This window comes from Xenopus laevis, chromosome 1S (genome assembly GCF_017654675.1).
Source record: "Xenopus laevis strain J_2021 chromosome 1S, Xenopus_laevis_v10.1, whole genome shotgun sequence".
Lineage (NCBI taxonomy): Eukaryota > Metazoa > Chordata > Amphibia > Anura > Pipidae > Xenopus > Xenopus laevis.
In genome coordinates this window covers 41,983,540-41,997,439 of record NC_054372.1, presented here as the reverse complement: position 1 = coordinate 41,997,439, position 13,900 = coordinate 41,983,540, and the positions used below count along the sequence as shown (strand labels likewise).

General features: G+C 40.0%; 1 protein-coding gene across 3 annotated transcripts in view; it reads left to right on the top strand.

Annotated features, from left to right (window-relative positions):
- fnip2.S (folliculin interacting protein 2 S homeolog) overlaps nt 1–13,900 on the top strand; it is a 35,665-nt gene that overhangs the window by 1,267 nt on the left and 20,498 nt on the right. Inside the window, exons 1-3 of one of the 3 annotated variants that reach the window (XM_018243239.2) lie at nt 3,684–4,097; nt 10,501–10,627; nt 13,210–13,347. In XM_018243239.2, the coding sequence (XP_018098728.1) occupies nt 3,913–4,097; nt 10,501–10,627; nt 13,210–13,347 (450 nt within the window). In that variant the 5' untranslated portion in view covers nt 3,684–3,912. Of the gene's footprint in view, nt 1–3,683; nt 4,098–10,500; nt 10,628–13,209; nt 13,348–13,900 lie in introns of those variants that run through there. The other 2 variants (XM_018243240.2, XM_018243241.2) reach the window with 2 other exon arrangements.

Below are 13,900 nucleotides of genomic sequence, written 5' to 3'. Positions count from 1 at the left end.
CTACACGCGCCTGTGTGAGTACCGGTGCATCCCTAGTAATAGCCATGCTACTTCTGTTCACATGTAAGTTGTATGCTAGCTTGCAGTTGCAGTTAGAAGTGTGTATGCAGAAACAACTGTGTGTGTGTCATTTGAAGCCCAAGGTGGATATCTGCAGTAAAGTGCAGGAACAGTGCAGCTCCCAGCAGCAAAGGGCTCTTGATGGGGGTGTTCAACACCATAAAAAAAAAATTTTATGGTCAAATTCGACTAGGGAGTTATTTAAATTCGGTTCGAGTTTTTAAAAAAATAAATAAATAAATTGAATTTGATTTTCGATAGGGATGCACCGAATCCACTATTTTGGATTCGGCCAAAAAACCCCGAATCCTTTGCGAAGCAAATCCTAATTTGCATATGCAGGGACATAAAAATGCTATTAAAAGCATAAGGGTGGATTCTCTGCCTGTTTTTTATATATCCCCCATGTATGGCACTAGCCTGTGGTTGAAAAGGGATTTTAAGCCTGTTCTTGCACTTCACCTCTGTACAGACTCACATTAGGGTCAATTTGAGAAAAAAATGAACAGGCTATTATTAAGTATGGGATCTGTTCTACAGAAACCATTTTCCAGAAAGCTCCGAATTATGGAAAGGCCGACTCCCATAGACTGGTAGACTTAAGGTATGAAGATCCAAACTATGGAAAGATCTGTTATCCGGAAAACCCCAGGTCCCGAGCATTCTGGATAACAGGTCCCATACCTGTTCATAGAACTAGCTGCAAATTTGTGTGTTTATTAGAAAATATTTGAGGTTATGTATTAAAAGGCACTAAGTTTGCCCAGGAGCAGTAACCCATAGCAACCAATCAGCAGGTAGCATTTACTGGTAACCTGTATGAAAACAAACATCTTATTGGTTGCTACAGGTTACTACTCCCGGGCTTACTTAGTGCATTTTATTAAGGGACCAGTAACGTCAAATTTTTTTTTTCATTTGTATAGGAGAAGGAAAAAAACCCATCAAGACCTGTGTAATTTTAAAATGCAAAGTCTTTATTAAAAAATAACTTAACGAAACTCCGCTTGCACTTCAGAAAAGCCGACAGGGCGACGATCCATCGTGCGGCGCTCGATTTCTCCTCCCTGGCTATCTCCTATAAAAGGCAGCGAGGCGAAATCGATTGGATGGATTGTCGCCCAGTAGTCTTTTCTGAAGAGAAGTGCAAGCGGTGATTCGGTAAGTTATTTTTTAATAAAGTCTTTGTCTTGGAGGGTTTTTTTTTTCGTTCTATACAAACAATTTTTTTGATGTTACTGGTCCTTTAAATACAGGGAAAATCGTCTTGATAGCACAAGTGACAACAAAAGGCAAGTTAGTCTCGAAACTGGTTGCTATTAACAGTGACACTAGTTAGATGATGGGTATCAGTCACATGATGGGTTAGTCACTGGGCAAAGTTTCACAGGATAGTCCTGTGCAGAACAGGTGACTGCTGATTATTATTTGTAGGTTATATCTCGGCTGTGGTGTTCCCTACATCTGCAATAAAGATAAACTCATGCGCAGCTCGGACTAGAGAGGGTTAAGAGGAAATCCAGCCCTTCCTGAGAATGGGGAATCCTTTTGTTTTCATATTAACAGGACAATTAAACCCTACAGGGAATGATTTATTAATAAAGAAGCATTTAAAGAGGAGCTTCACCTTCAAGTTCTAGTGTATTCGAAAATGTCTACATCTAAACAACTTTTCAACTGCCCTTCTTTTTTTTTTTTTTTTTTTTAAATGTTTGAATCATTTGCTTCCTTCTTCTGACTCTCAGAAGAAGATCACTGGCCCCATCTAAAAACAAATGCTCTGTAAGGCTACACATTTACTGTTACTTTTTATTGCTTATCTTTCTATTCAAGTCTTTTATACATATTCCAGTTTCTCATATAAAGGGATGGGTAATTTGGACCTTAGCAACCAAATTTCTGAACTGGCTAAAAATGTTGATTGCCCAAATTAAAAATCCCATCGGATCAAGGACCGCATTGGTTCGTTGATATGGTACTCTATCACACTGCCTGTATTTTCAGTGTTGTGATCCGATCATTGGGCTCATGATTGGATCAGCCTAATATCTTCCACCTCAAGGTGGGCATATTGGGGAGTGATCTGCTCGTTTGGCGACTTCGCTAAAAAAGCGGATCTCTTGTGTGTATGGCCACCTTTAAAATAGATATAAATGCTCTGTGGTTGGGGCATGGCCAGTTTCTTTAACTTTAAGCATTCACATTCATCATCCTGTCCTCCTTGTTAAAGGGGAGCTATTGCGAAAATGAAAATGTAGTATTCGCTCCAGCATACTGAAATAAGAAACTTTCTAAATGAATAATCTACCCCATGGTTCAGGCACAATAAAAGTATGATTGTAGTTCTGTAATGTTGTGGGGCTCCTTTTTATTACAATGTGCAAATTGTGTATTTGGTTAAAGAATGGATGAGGCAAAATACAGCTGGAGAGTCGGCTAAAAAGAAACTAAAGCTTGGGGCGAAAATTATTGAGCAGGACATTAAGATTGTTTTTCCACCCAGTGGAAAAGAAGTTAAACATGAACTAACTTTTTTCATGTTGTTTCAATAGTCCATACCAGCAGTACAGAAATGAGCCGACGGATACCGTTTAAGTAGGAAATTAAATAAATCTACAGCACTGTGTATATTATTAATTTATATATAAATGGGGGTTATTCGTTTCGCCGAAAAAATGACGGCAATAGACTTGTATGGCGGCGTGCGTCAAAAAAAAAAAAAAGACGCACGTCAAAACAATTTAGACGCCCATAGATTTTAATGGGCGTCTGCGACATTTCGCCGGCAGCGAATTTTTGGCGAAGTGAAACAGCTCAAATTCGCCCATCCCTAACTATGACTGTGTTTTGAGTGGATTGCTCTACTTTTTGTAGTGTTTGTACCTTTACCAGCTGTCATTACAAGCATATATGTCATATATATGCTTGTAATGACAGCTGGTAAAGGTACAAACACTACAAAAAAAAAACGGAACGCAGGGGAGCGCAGCTACAACCGCTCGTCAGTATGAGCCCTAAAGATGGAAAGCAATTGAAAAAAGTCTTTGTTTATGTTGAACAATCTGATAATAACTGAAAAAAGTGTTTGGAAGGGGAACAACCCCTTTAAAATAATGAGAGAATTGGTTGTAATGTGTTACCTTGATGGTGACATAATTATTGTATTTTCTACAGCAATACTCTTAAAATGATAGGTTTGGACATGGGAATTTTGTCTGACCATAAGTATGAACCAGATTCAGTTTTACAAACTTAACCAAGTATTTCCTCCTTGTACTGAGGCATAAATGTTCTCTGTCTGCTGAATCACCCCAGCTATTCCCTGTCATCCTCTAGTCACAAGTGTCTGTGACACAGAACATTTGTTGCACACACATTGCATGGAGGCTGATTGTGCAGAACTATCACCTGCCGACTCGCTGGATTAGTGTGGCTGTGAGCTGAGCCGTGCAAGTGATCATTGCTTTGCACTATCACGTGAGCCCGGCTCACATGACGGCTATGAGGAAGCCTGGCCAATGTTAACCTTGCCTGTGAGGAGGGTGTGCCGAAGCTACTGTCCTGCCTGTATTGTTTTGGTCTTGTGACTGTTTAACCATTTCATGTCTAGTCTGCAGCTGGAAGGGTTTGGCAGCGTGATTTACCTGTTGTTTTGCTAGTCCTGCTTCACAGGCAGAGCATGAAAAGGACTAGCCCGTTCTCACCTGTATGTGCTGTTTTTTAAGAAGCTTGTACTTGCACAAGGTTTGTTTATTTGCTTAATCGTGACTTTAATGACCTGGAAGAAAAGCCGAGCGGCTCAATATATTTAATGGAATAAACACCAAAGCCCTTCTCTGTGACGGCAAAGGAATGTGCGGTGGGACACAAAGGAGTGGCAGCCGGGCTGCGTGCCCATCTGGCAAGCCGAGAAACTCATGGAGTGCTACTAGTTTGTTAGAGAGGAAATTCAGTGGCTGGGAGCGCAAGGCATGGAAAGAGAAGCGAGTAAGGAGAAGCAGTTCTGATACTGGAGCAGAATTCTATATAGCTCACAGGTAGGAAGCCTCTGTTGAGCATTCTCATAGCAGTGTGAGTTTGTGTAAAGGTGATATTACATTGTATTCACTATGCCAGTGTTTGTGTCTACCCCACCAATTTATTTTAAATTTAAAGTGTACACACAGTTCATGATCCATCCAGGAATTTGCAATGTTTTTAATAGAATTAAATTTTCCTTCCATTACACACACGTCTACTTTCCATCCACTGTGTCACACAACATTCATCGACTGTTTCACCCAGGAACCCTTTTGTCATGTCAGAAGTGCAAGGAATGGAAATAGTCAGTCGGCTGTACATATAGGTGTGCTGCTGGTCCCCTCCAACCTGTAACTGTCATTCTAATTAAACAAACTGCATTGTTAATTGCTTAATATAGTTAGCACACCTGCCCATTAGAAGGCTTTGCAAATAACTCCTGATTTTAATTTACAAAACAACCAAGTGGAAGTGTTCTCTATGAGTGTAAGATTGTGTAATGCTTTGATGGTTACTCCAACATGTACTGTAGATATTCTACAAATACCTTACACTATATTGTACAGTCATATGAAAAAGTTTGAAAGCTCAGCCAATGATAAACAAAACTCCAAAGAATTAAGAGGGGTTCCAAAAGTATTTCAGCAGTGACATAAAGTTTATTGGATTAACAGAAAATATGCAAAATGCATCATAACAAAATTAGACCGGTGCATATATTTGGGCACCCCAACAGAGATATTACATCAATACTTAGTTGAGCCTCCTTTTGCAAATGTAACAGCCTCTAGACACCTCCTATAGCCTTTGATGAGTGTTTGGATTCTGAATGGCAGTATTTTTGACCATTCGTCCATACAAAATCTCTCCAGTTCAGTTAAATCTGATGGCTGCCGAGCATGGACAAGCTGCTTCAAATCATCCCATAGATTTTAGATTTTCTTCAGAGGAGAGTGAAACAGACGCACAACTTGCAATTGGCCACCTTAAATACCTTTTCTCATAATTGGACACAGCTGCCTATGAAATTCAAGGCTTAACAAACTAATCCAACCAATTTGGTGTTGCCAGTAATCAGTATTGAGCAGTTACATGCATTCAAATTAGCAAAATTACAAGGGTACCCACATTTTTGCACAGCCAGTTTTTCACATTTTATTTAATTTCATAAAACTGAATACTGCTTCACTAAAAATCTTTGTTTAGAAAACACCCAAGTACTTGGCTGTTCCTGGGAAATGAAAGACATACCACTGTTATCTTTTTTTTTTGTTGTTGAAATTTGAGCCAATTATTATGCAGGCTGAAAGGGGTTCCCAAACTTTTTCATATGACTGTATATTCACTTATTATGTCTGGTAAATGGTCTGAGTTTACAGTGTAATGTGAAACTTTTATGTTTCGTTGAAAATTGTAATTTGTAACTGCGCGGGAGCTTGTATACTGTGTTACATAGACATTACCTAAAACTCGGAGTGTATTTTCAAACTAGATCAATCGCATTAAAAACTGAAAAGGAATTTAGGCCAACATATTGCCCATGTGTAAATGTTATTTTTCTTATAACAAATGGGCAAGGGTTTTAAAGATAATTTTGCATATAATAGGGCTTTTTATATTAATAAAATTGTATAGATTACATGTTGGCACCACAGCAAGGTGGTGTTTCTGACATTTTAGGGGAAAACAGCTGAATTCTTATCTGTGGGTGCTTTAGAGGCAGCTGTGAAGCTAGTGGTGTATAAGCCCTGCTGCTGCCTTCCAACTGAGAACGTCAGTGGTGAAAACTTGTCACCACTCTAAAGGTGTCCATAAACGGGCAGATTAAAGCTGCTGATATTGGTCCTTTAGGCCAATTCGGCATCTTATCTGCTTGTGTGGGCTTCCCTGATCGATATCTGGCCAAAAATCGGCCTGATCTCGATCGGACAGGTTTGATTTTTCTTGTGATCGAGGACCATATCAGACCCTTCAGCACCCATTTCCTTGGTATAATCCAATCGTTTGGCCCTAGGGACGAACGCATGGACTAACCCAATATTGTCCTGTTGTTGGGGGGCACATCTGAGAAAGATCTGCTCATTGGGCGACCTTGCCAAACAAGTGGATCTTGTGTATGGCCACCCTAAGGCTAATGCCACACGGGCTGAAAATCATCCCCAATGCTGACATTAGCTTTCTTCTTTGCCAGCACCCAGAATCAATTGCATTGTGCCTGGTACAGGCACACAACTTATTTCAAAATAATCTCTAGCGTTTCGACACCAAAATCCACCATGTGTGCCTGAACCTGGGCTGAAGCAATGGTTCTGGGTGCTGGCAAAGAAGAAAGCTAATGTCAGCATTGGGGATGATTGTCAGCCCCTGTGTGGCATTAGCCTTAAGGTGGCCATACAGAAGATCCACTTGTTTGGCAAGGTCGCCTCCATTTGGGCTGATTCCCTGCCTTCACTTTTTCATAAACCATAATGCTCCCGTCTTGATATGCACAGAGCAGTGACAGATGGGCCTAGGTCCCCAAGCACTTGGGCTTTAAGTGTCATCATTTCGGTACTTCGCGATTTACTAACGGTCGCTGGCGTAACTTCGCTAGCGAAGGAGATAGACTCTAGCGGTACTTCGCTCCCTAACGCCTGGCAAATCTGGCGAATGGACATAACTACGCAAATTCACTAAGATGCGGATTTTACTGAACGTTCCATGGCATCTTTTCCTTTTTTCAGGCTGATAGGCTGCAAAAGAGCATTAAACCTTTTTGGGGTAACCCGCTTCCCTTCTACATTTTCTACCATATGGCACATAAACTTTATACACTGGGCTCATGTGTAGGGCAATATAACAACTTTATTTTCTTTTATTAAGGTTCCCTGGGCTTGTGTAGTATAATGTATTTGCTGCAACATATACGTCCATTGAACTTTAACTTCCCGCCGTATGCAAATTAGGCAACGCTCGCGCAACTTCGCTTTGCTTGGCGCAGTAACGCTAGCGCAACTTCACCAGCGTTCAGTGCCCTGGACGCAACTTTGGATTTTAGTGAATTAGCGTTGTCCTGCCGAAGTGTTGAGTGTGAGCAAAGCCGTCGCTGGGGAATTTTCGGAGGTTAGTGGTTAGTAAATTTGCCCCAATGACTTTTGTTTAGCCAGCTGCAGAAATTTAACAACAAAAGCCAAAATTTGGTTTGATTGCCATGGTTTACTGCACTAGTGCAAATATAGTATAGTTATGGGACCAGTTATGCAGAATGCTTGGAATAAGGGATCTTTCCATAATTTGGATCTCCATACCTTAAGTCTACTAAAAAAATAATTTCAATATTTAATTAAACCCAACAGAATTTTTTACCTGCAATAAGGATTAATTATATCTTAGTCTGGATCATGTAAAGTAATGCTGGAAAGGAAATAATGTTTAAAAAATGTACATTTATGGAGTCTATGGAAGATGGCAGGCAACAAGTACAGGGCACCATCCCGACTTGTGCCACCACTCCCTAACTTGTACCTCCAACTGATGTATAAGTTAGGGCAGGGATCTCTAACCTGTTTTACTCATGAGCGACATTCAAATGTAAAAAGGGTTGGGCAGCAACACAAACCTGAAAAAAGTCCATGGAGTTGCCAAATAAGGGTTGTAATGTGCTGTTTGACAGCCCCTATTTGGACTGGCAGCCTACAGGAAGCTCTATTTGATAGTACACCTGGTTTTTATGCAATTAAACATGCCTCCAAGACAGGAATTCCAAAATATCACCTGGTTTACGAGCACAGAGCAATATCCAAGGGGTTAGTGAGCAATGTTGCTCACAAGCCACTGTTTGGGGATCACAAATTGTGGAGTTAGGGTAAAGGTAGGGGGAAGGATGCCTGCTTGACCATTGGCAGGCCTATGGCAATTTAGGTCAATTAGACAGATGCCACATGGGCTGAAACTTGGCAGGGTGCAATGTGCAGGCTGAGCATCAGAATACCAAATATATTTTTTAAAAGTTGTATTATTGGTGTGTAGGCAGCCATCCCAGGTACTGGCTGGTCATGTGCTTTCAGGAAGAGCCAGCGTTTCACAGTGAAATGGCTTTCTGACAGGCTTTTGTTTCTCCTACTAATTGTAACTAAAGTCACAACTTGGATTTTTCTATTGAGTGGTGTTCTCATATCTACCACTAGGCCTCTCCTATTTGAATTCCAGTCTCTTATTCAAATCAGTGCATGGTTGCTAGGATAGTTTGGACCCTAGCAACCAGAACTATGGAGCTGCTGAATAAAAAGCTGAATAACTCAACAATCACAAATTTAAAAAAAAGAAAATGAAAAGAAATTGCCAGTCACTCTCTACATCAGTGGTCCCCCAACGTTTTTACCAGTGAGCCACATTCAAATGTAAAAAGAGTTGGGGAGCAACACAAGCATTAAAAAGTCCCTTGGGTGCCAAATAAGGATTGTGATTGTGATTTGGTAGTTCCTATGTGGAATGGCAGCCTACATGAGGCTCTGTTTGGCACTATACTTAGTTTTTATGCAATAAAAGCTTGCTTCCAAGCCTGGTATTCAAAAATTAGCACCTGGTTTGAGGACACTTAGAGCAACATCCAAGGGGTTGTGAAGAACAACACGTTGCTACTGGTTGGGGTTGGGGATCACTGCTCTACATCATGCTAAAAGTTAATTTAAAGGTGAACAACCGCTTTAACTCCAGCACATTGTTCTAAGATAGAAACTGGGGGTAGTTATGGGTAAATAGTGGCACAATAATTGTTAATTCGGCAGACATAGGCTTGTCAGGTAGGGAGATCTCCTATGGTGAGTCACATAGGAATTGACTAGGTAGCCGTGACTTGGCATCAGGCTACCTCCCTACACCAGCCGCTGTGTATGCTGAAAAGAGGTGAATGTACTGAGCCTGACAGTGGTGGATTGAGAGACAAAGCATTGTAGCAGTGTAGCCGTCAGTCTGCTCAGCAGCTTTTTTGATACGGGTGGGGAGGTAGATCTAGTCATCTGATAGTCTTGTGCTTTGGAATAAACTTCCCATGCAATTGAGAACAGTTACTGCAGGGATAGTCTGATGCAGTCTGTGGGGCCATGTACAGAACTGGATGGAAATGATGCTTCATACTGAAAGGTAGTATTTATTTTATCGTTATTTCATCATTTATAGAGTACAGTAAAACATGCTACAGGGACATTGCTGAAACCTGCCAAATTTGCTTTCCTGCGTAATAAATGAAGAACTCGAACAAATACTTGTACACAGATAATGCCAGTAGCTTTGCCTACTGCCTGTACTTTATTTTCCGGCTGGTAAAAATGACAATTGATAACACTAGAGCTCTTGATCAAATAATGTTAAAGTTTGAGGCTCAGGAAGCTTCAGGTTTTGTGGGTATCTCATTCACACCTCCCTGATTTATTCACTTAATAACTGAGTATATGTAGTGATGCCATTATACAAAGTAGAGAGGAGATGGTACAGAGGACCGTCAAGAAGCTGAGTTTCTTTTCCATTTTTTTTTAGGTGGGGGTGGTCCTCTGCATTATCACAGTAGTAAAGATGTTTCTCTTCCATTATACAGTTGCCGTTTAGTCACAGCAGGCAGTTAGACGTTTTCAGGTGACGGCACCTGAAAGACTAGGGTGTACAGACTTCACACTTGGTTTAAATCATTGCTGATAATTAGCCACAGTATTGGGTTAGTAGGTGCATTAAGGTTAGCCATACATACTGGCACCCCTCCTCATGATTTATTTCTATGCTCCATTTGTAATAAGTTCACTTATTATATTTTCTAGTTATGTATAAAGAATTGACTGCTTGTTTGTTCTCATGTTTTTGCCATGATTTTGGATGAGTCTGTATCTTCTTGAAAAAGTGGAGTCTAAATTGTACAGCCCTGCATATACACTAGCACTATATAAATAAATGTACCGGTATGTATAATCCCTAATGAAATCTGTCCCTTCCCAGTGTGTTCAGGTAAAAATGAAATAAGCTTCCTCCCCATCCTTCTGAATACAATAAAGAGTTACAGCCGTGATATTTCACCAGCATTGGGGAATTCTCAGTCGTGTGGGAGTGTTTCCGTATCCACATTTATATAATAAAACTAAATAAAATATTTACTTATTCTTGTCCTGTTTTGGTATTGTGGCTAGGCAGTTGTTTAGAATTAAAGCTTTGTCAGAAAAACTTTATGGGTCATATGTAATAGGTTAGTGGTACTTGTGACTGTGAATCTTCTGTTAGAAATGGTCATGAGAGTCACAAAGCAGCTGTGCAGCAGCCACAGACTTAAACATGGACATATGCTCTTTCCATCACTCGGCAGTTTTATAGAATCTCAACCTTGGCACATATGTAAAAGACGCGCCTAACACATTGTGACTTTAGACTTATCTCTTTAAATATTCCTCTTGTCCACAGCTGGCCCTGTTCGGATCTTGACTTGAATTGCATCCGTCTGATTGTTTACCAAGACTGTGAGAGAAGAGGCAGGCAAGTCCTGTTTGATTCTAAAGCTGTGCGGGTAATCCGAAATGAATGCACGCAGGTGAGACATGTTGCACTAATGTTGAAGGAAAACTATACCCCCAAAATGAATACTTGCGCAACAGATCGTTTTTATCAAATTAAGTGGCATATAAAAGAATCTTGCCAAACTGGAATATATATTTAAGTAATTATTGCCCTTTTACATCTCTTGCCTTGAACCACCATTTTCTAAAGGTCTCTGTGCTGCCTCAGATCACCTGACCAGAAATATTAGAACTGTAACAGGAAGAAGTGTGGCAGCAAAAGACAGAACCCTGTCTGTTAATTGGCTCATGTGACCTAACAAGTATAGTTTGCTTGGTTTGTTTGTGTGCACCGTGAATCATACGATCCCATTGGACTACCCTTATTTTTTAAAATGGCAGTTTTCTATTTAGGATTATGCAATGGCACATACTACATTTCCTTATATTAAGCAATGTGCAGCAGAGCTAGAGATGTACGCGAGGTTTCATTTGCAGCCAGGTGCCTCCCATACATATAGTGGCTATCAAGAACACAAAGTGAGCCCTTAAACTGGTCAGACTCTGACGTTACCTCCCCTTTAAACAACACAGGAATTATTTGTCGATATATTTAAGATGGCCAACTACATCAGTCATACTTGGCCTGGCCAGTCCTGTACTCAATTTAAGAATTCTGCTGCTTCATTATAATATTTTAAGCAGGGACTAAGTTTTTCTCTCTCTCTCGCTCTCTCTGTATTTAATCCCAACTAAAATGAATTAATCCTTATTAGAGTTCCTATTGTGTTTGTCTACGTTAAATTAATTTAAATATTAAATAATGAATGGAAATCTAAATTACGGAAAGATGCTCTGGACTGGAAAATCCCAGGTCCAGAGCATTCTGGATCACACATCCCATACCTGTAATTTAGCTAGCTTCTTTTTTGTTTGTACCATTGCCTTGCTGCTGCTATGTTAGCAGTACTTGCAGATTTTTCATTATTTGTTGTAGTAATATAGATTTTTTTTTTTAAATGTATAATTTCCTGTACCTCCCGACAGATGTGTTACAATAACCCCCTGTTTGTGTTCTACATAGTTTGTTATATGAATATTCATATGATCTTATTCTTTATTTTATTTTTAGCCCATTTCTGCAACACGTGCATTATGAGGTTCTCAAGTGTGCTTTCTGTTTGAGCCCATGTGACGAGCCATGCGATTTATAAGTCATGCTTGTTCTTGCTATCAGTGACCTGTACAGTATAGTTGTTTCTATGATTCAGCTATTTTAGGGTTAACGTGATGTGCAATCACTACCTGGCTACTTGCTCTGGAGAGGGACATGTTTAATAGTTTTGTTTTTTCCCCTGTCCCTGTGTTGTGTCAAGCACGTGACTGCTGCATGCACAGTTTAACTGCCACATTGAAGATTAAATAAACCAGATAACCTGGCTGTTTGTGTGAAATGCAAGGTCCTGAGAAAACTGAAAATACTGAGCACCAGATTTTTTTATTTTTTTTGTAGTTCCAATGGGACATGTTCCTGAAGGTTCTAGCTGTAATATACTAAAATACGGAGTCACAAGCTAACAATACTATATGCTAGCAGTATCCAGCACACAAGTATAAAGGAACTATTGCAAAAATTGCCTTTTTTTTTTTTTTTTTTTTTTTTTTATAAATATAACCAAAAATTCTGTTCCATCGCACGGAAGTTATTCTCCAGTATTCACCTCTCTGCAATCTGTGTATTTTAATACAGAAGTAGGAATCCGTATTTGATATGTCAAAAATCTTTATACACTTCCTTTGCCGAGACAAAATGCCATTTTGAATAAACGACTCCTACACAAAGCTATATGATGTAAGACACATTGCTAAGTGTGGAATTTTGAATATCATAGCTCCCCTTTAAGATGATTCAGAGCCTAGCTCGTAACCAATCGCAATTCACTTTTACAGCTTGCAAACAACAAGTCATGCAACAGCAAGGGCAAGTCATTTGCTTCTTACCAGAGCCAGTAATAGTTAATATTGTTAAGCCAGAGGTCTAAATATGCCCATGTGACACTCACCTGTTGTAATACAGTGTTTATTCTGCAGTAAAATCAGGTCTTTGATCAAATAAGCACATTATATTGGTTAGGAACAAGGAGTGGCAGCACCCACATGCCAGTCTGCTCCAGCTCTAGTATAAAAGTATTCAATTCATTGTATGGATAAAAACTGCTTCATGGGAAGTACACCTGATACCATGACCATGCCATTAAAATGTGCAAGATTTAACTATATAGATTTGGCAGTTGTTATACAAAATGCTTGGGACCTGGGGTTTTCCGAATAAGGGGTCTTTCCATAATTTAGATCTCTAATGCTTCTGTACTCAACAATTAGGTCCAACCAATATCTATTGCCCCTGTGACCTGTTAAAATGTCCGATTTGAAAGGGTTCAGATTTGGCTCAGTATTTAGTCATCTCCATAATAGATAATGTTGATGCATGCCAGTCTGAGATGCCCAATATACACACAGTCAATTTGAATCAATTGTGTACACAAAGTCTAACCCAACTTCATCTAATTCTATGAGCACTTTTATCATAAATCTTACCCAGAGTTAATTTCTGCAGAGAGCAAGTGAGGATGCACCAGCAAAGATCAGCACAAAGTCTCGCCAGACAAGTAGCAGTGGGACCTGTACCATCTCCTCCCGCAGTGCCTCAAATGGTTCGACCCATTCAAATAAAAATTCTCTGCCAAGATACCAGGTAAAATGTATACATATTTCAATAAAGCTTGCCTTACCCAATAACTTTAGATGATGCTAAGAACTGTCAAGAATTTGCTGTGATATTTTTAAATGAATCTCTTAAATTATAAATCTGTTAAATGTAACAAGAGCATTTTCCTGATGTGGTTTTTTTTTTTTTTGCTTCTGATACATTTCAACCAGTAAGGTTTCAATACAATTGGGGATTGGCCATAAGTAGAGCATTTTTGGGGCTCACAATTGTCAGTCATTTTAACTGCCACTGTCATTTCCATGAAATGAGTGGATGGAACCATGGATAGTTTTGACATCTACAAGCAGGGCCGCCATCAGGGGGGGGACAAGTGTCCCAGGCATGAAGGGGGGCCTGGCAGTGTTGCCGTTTTGAAAGAGCTGTGCCCCCCTTGCGACCGCAGAAGCCGTGAGACCATTTTTGAAGTCCCGAACAGCCGAAATGCGGAAGTGCCGAACAGCCGAAGCTTCGCCGAAAAGACCCGAAGCTGAAAAACCGAAGCGGCAAAAAGACCCAAAGTCACTAAAACAGTCAAAAT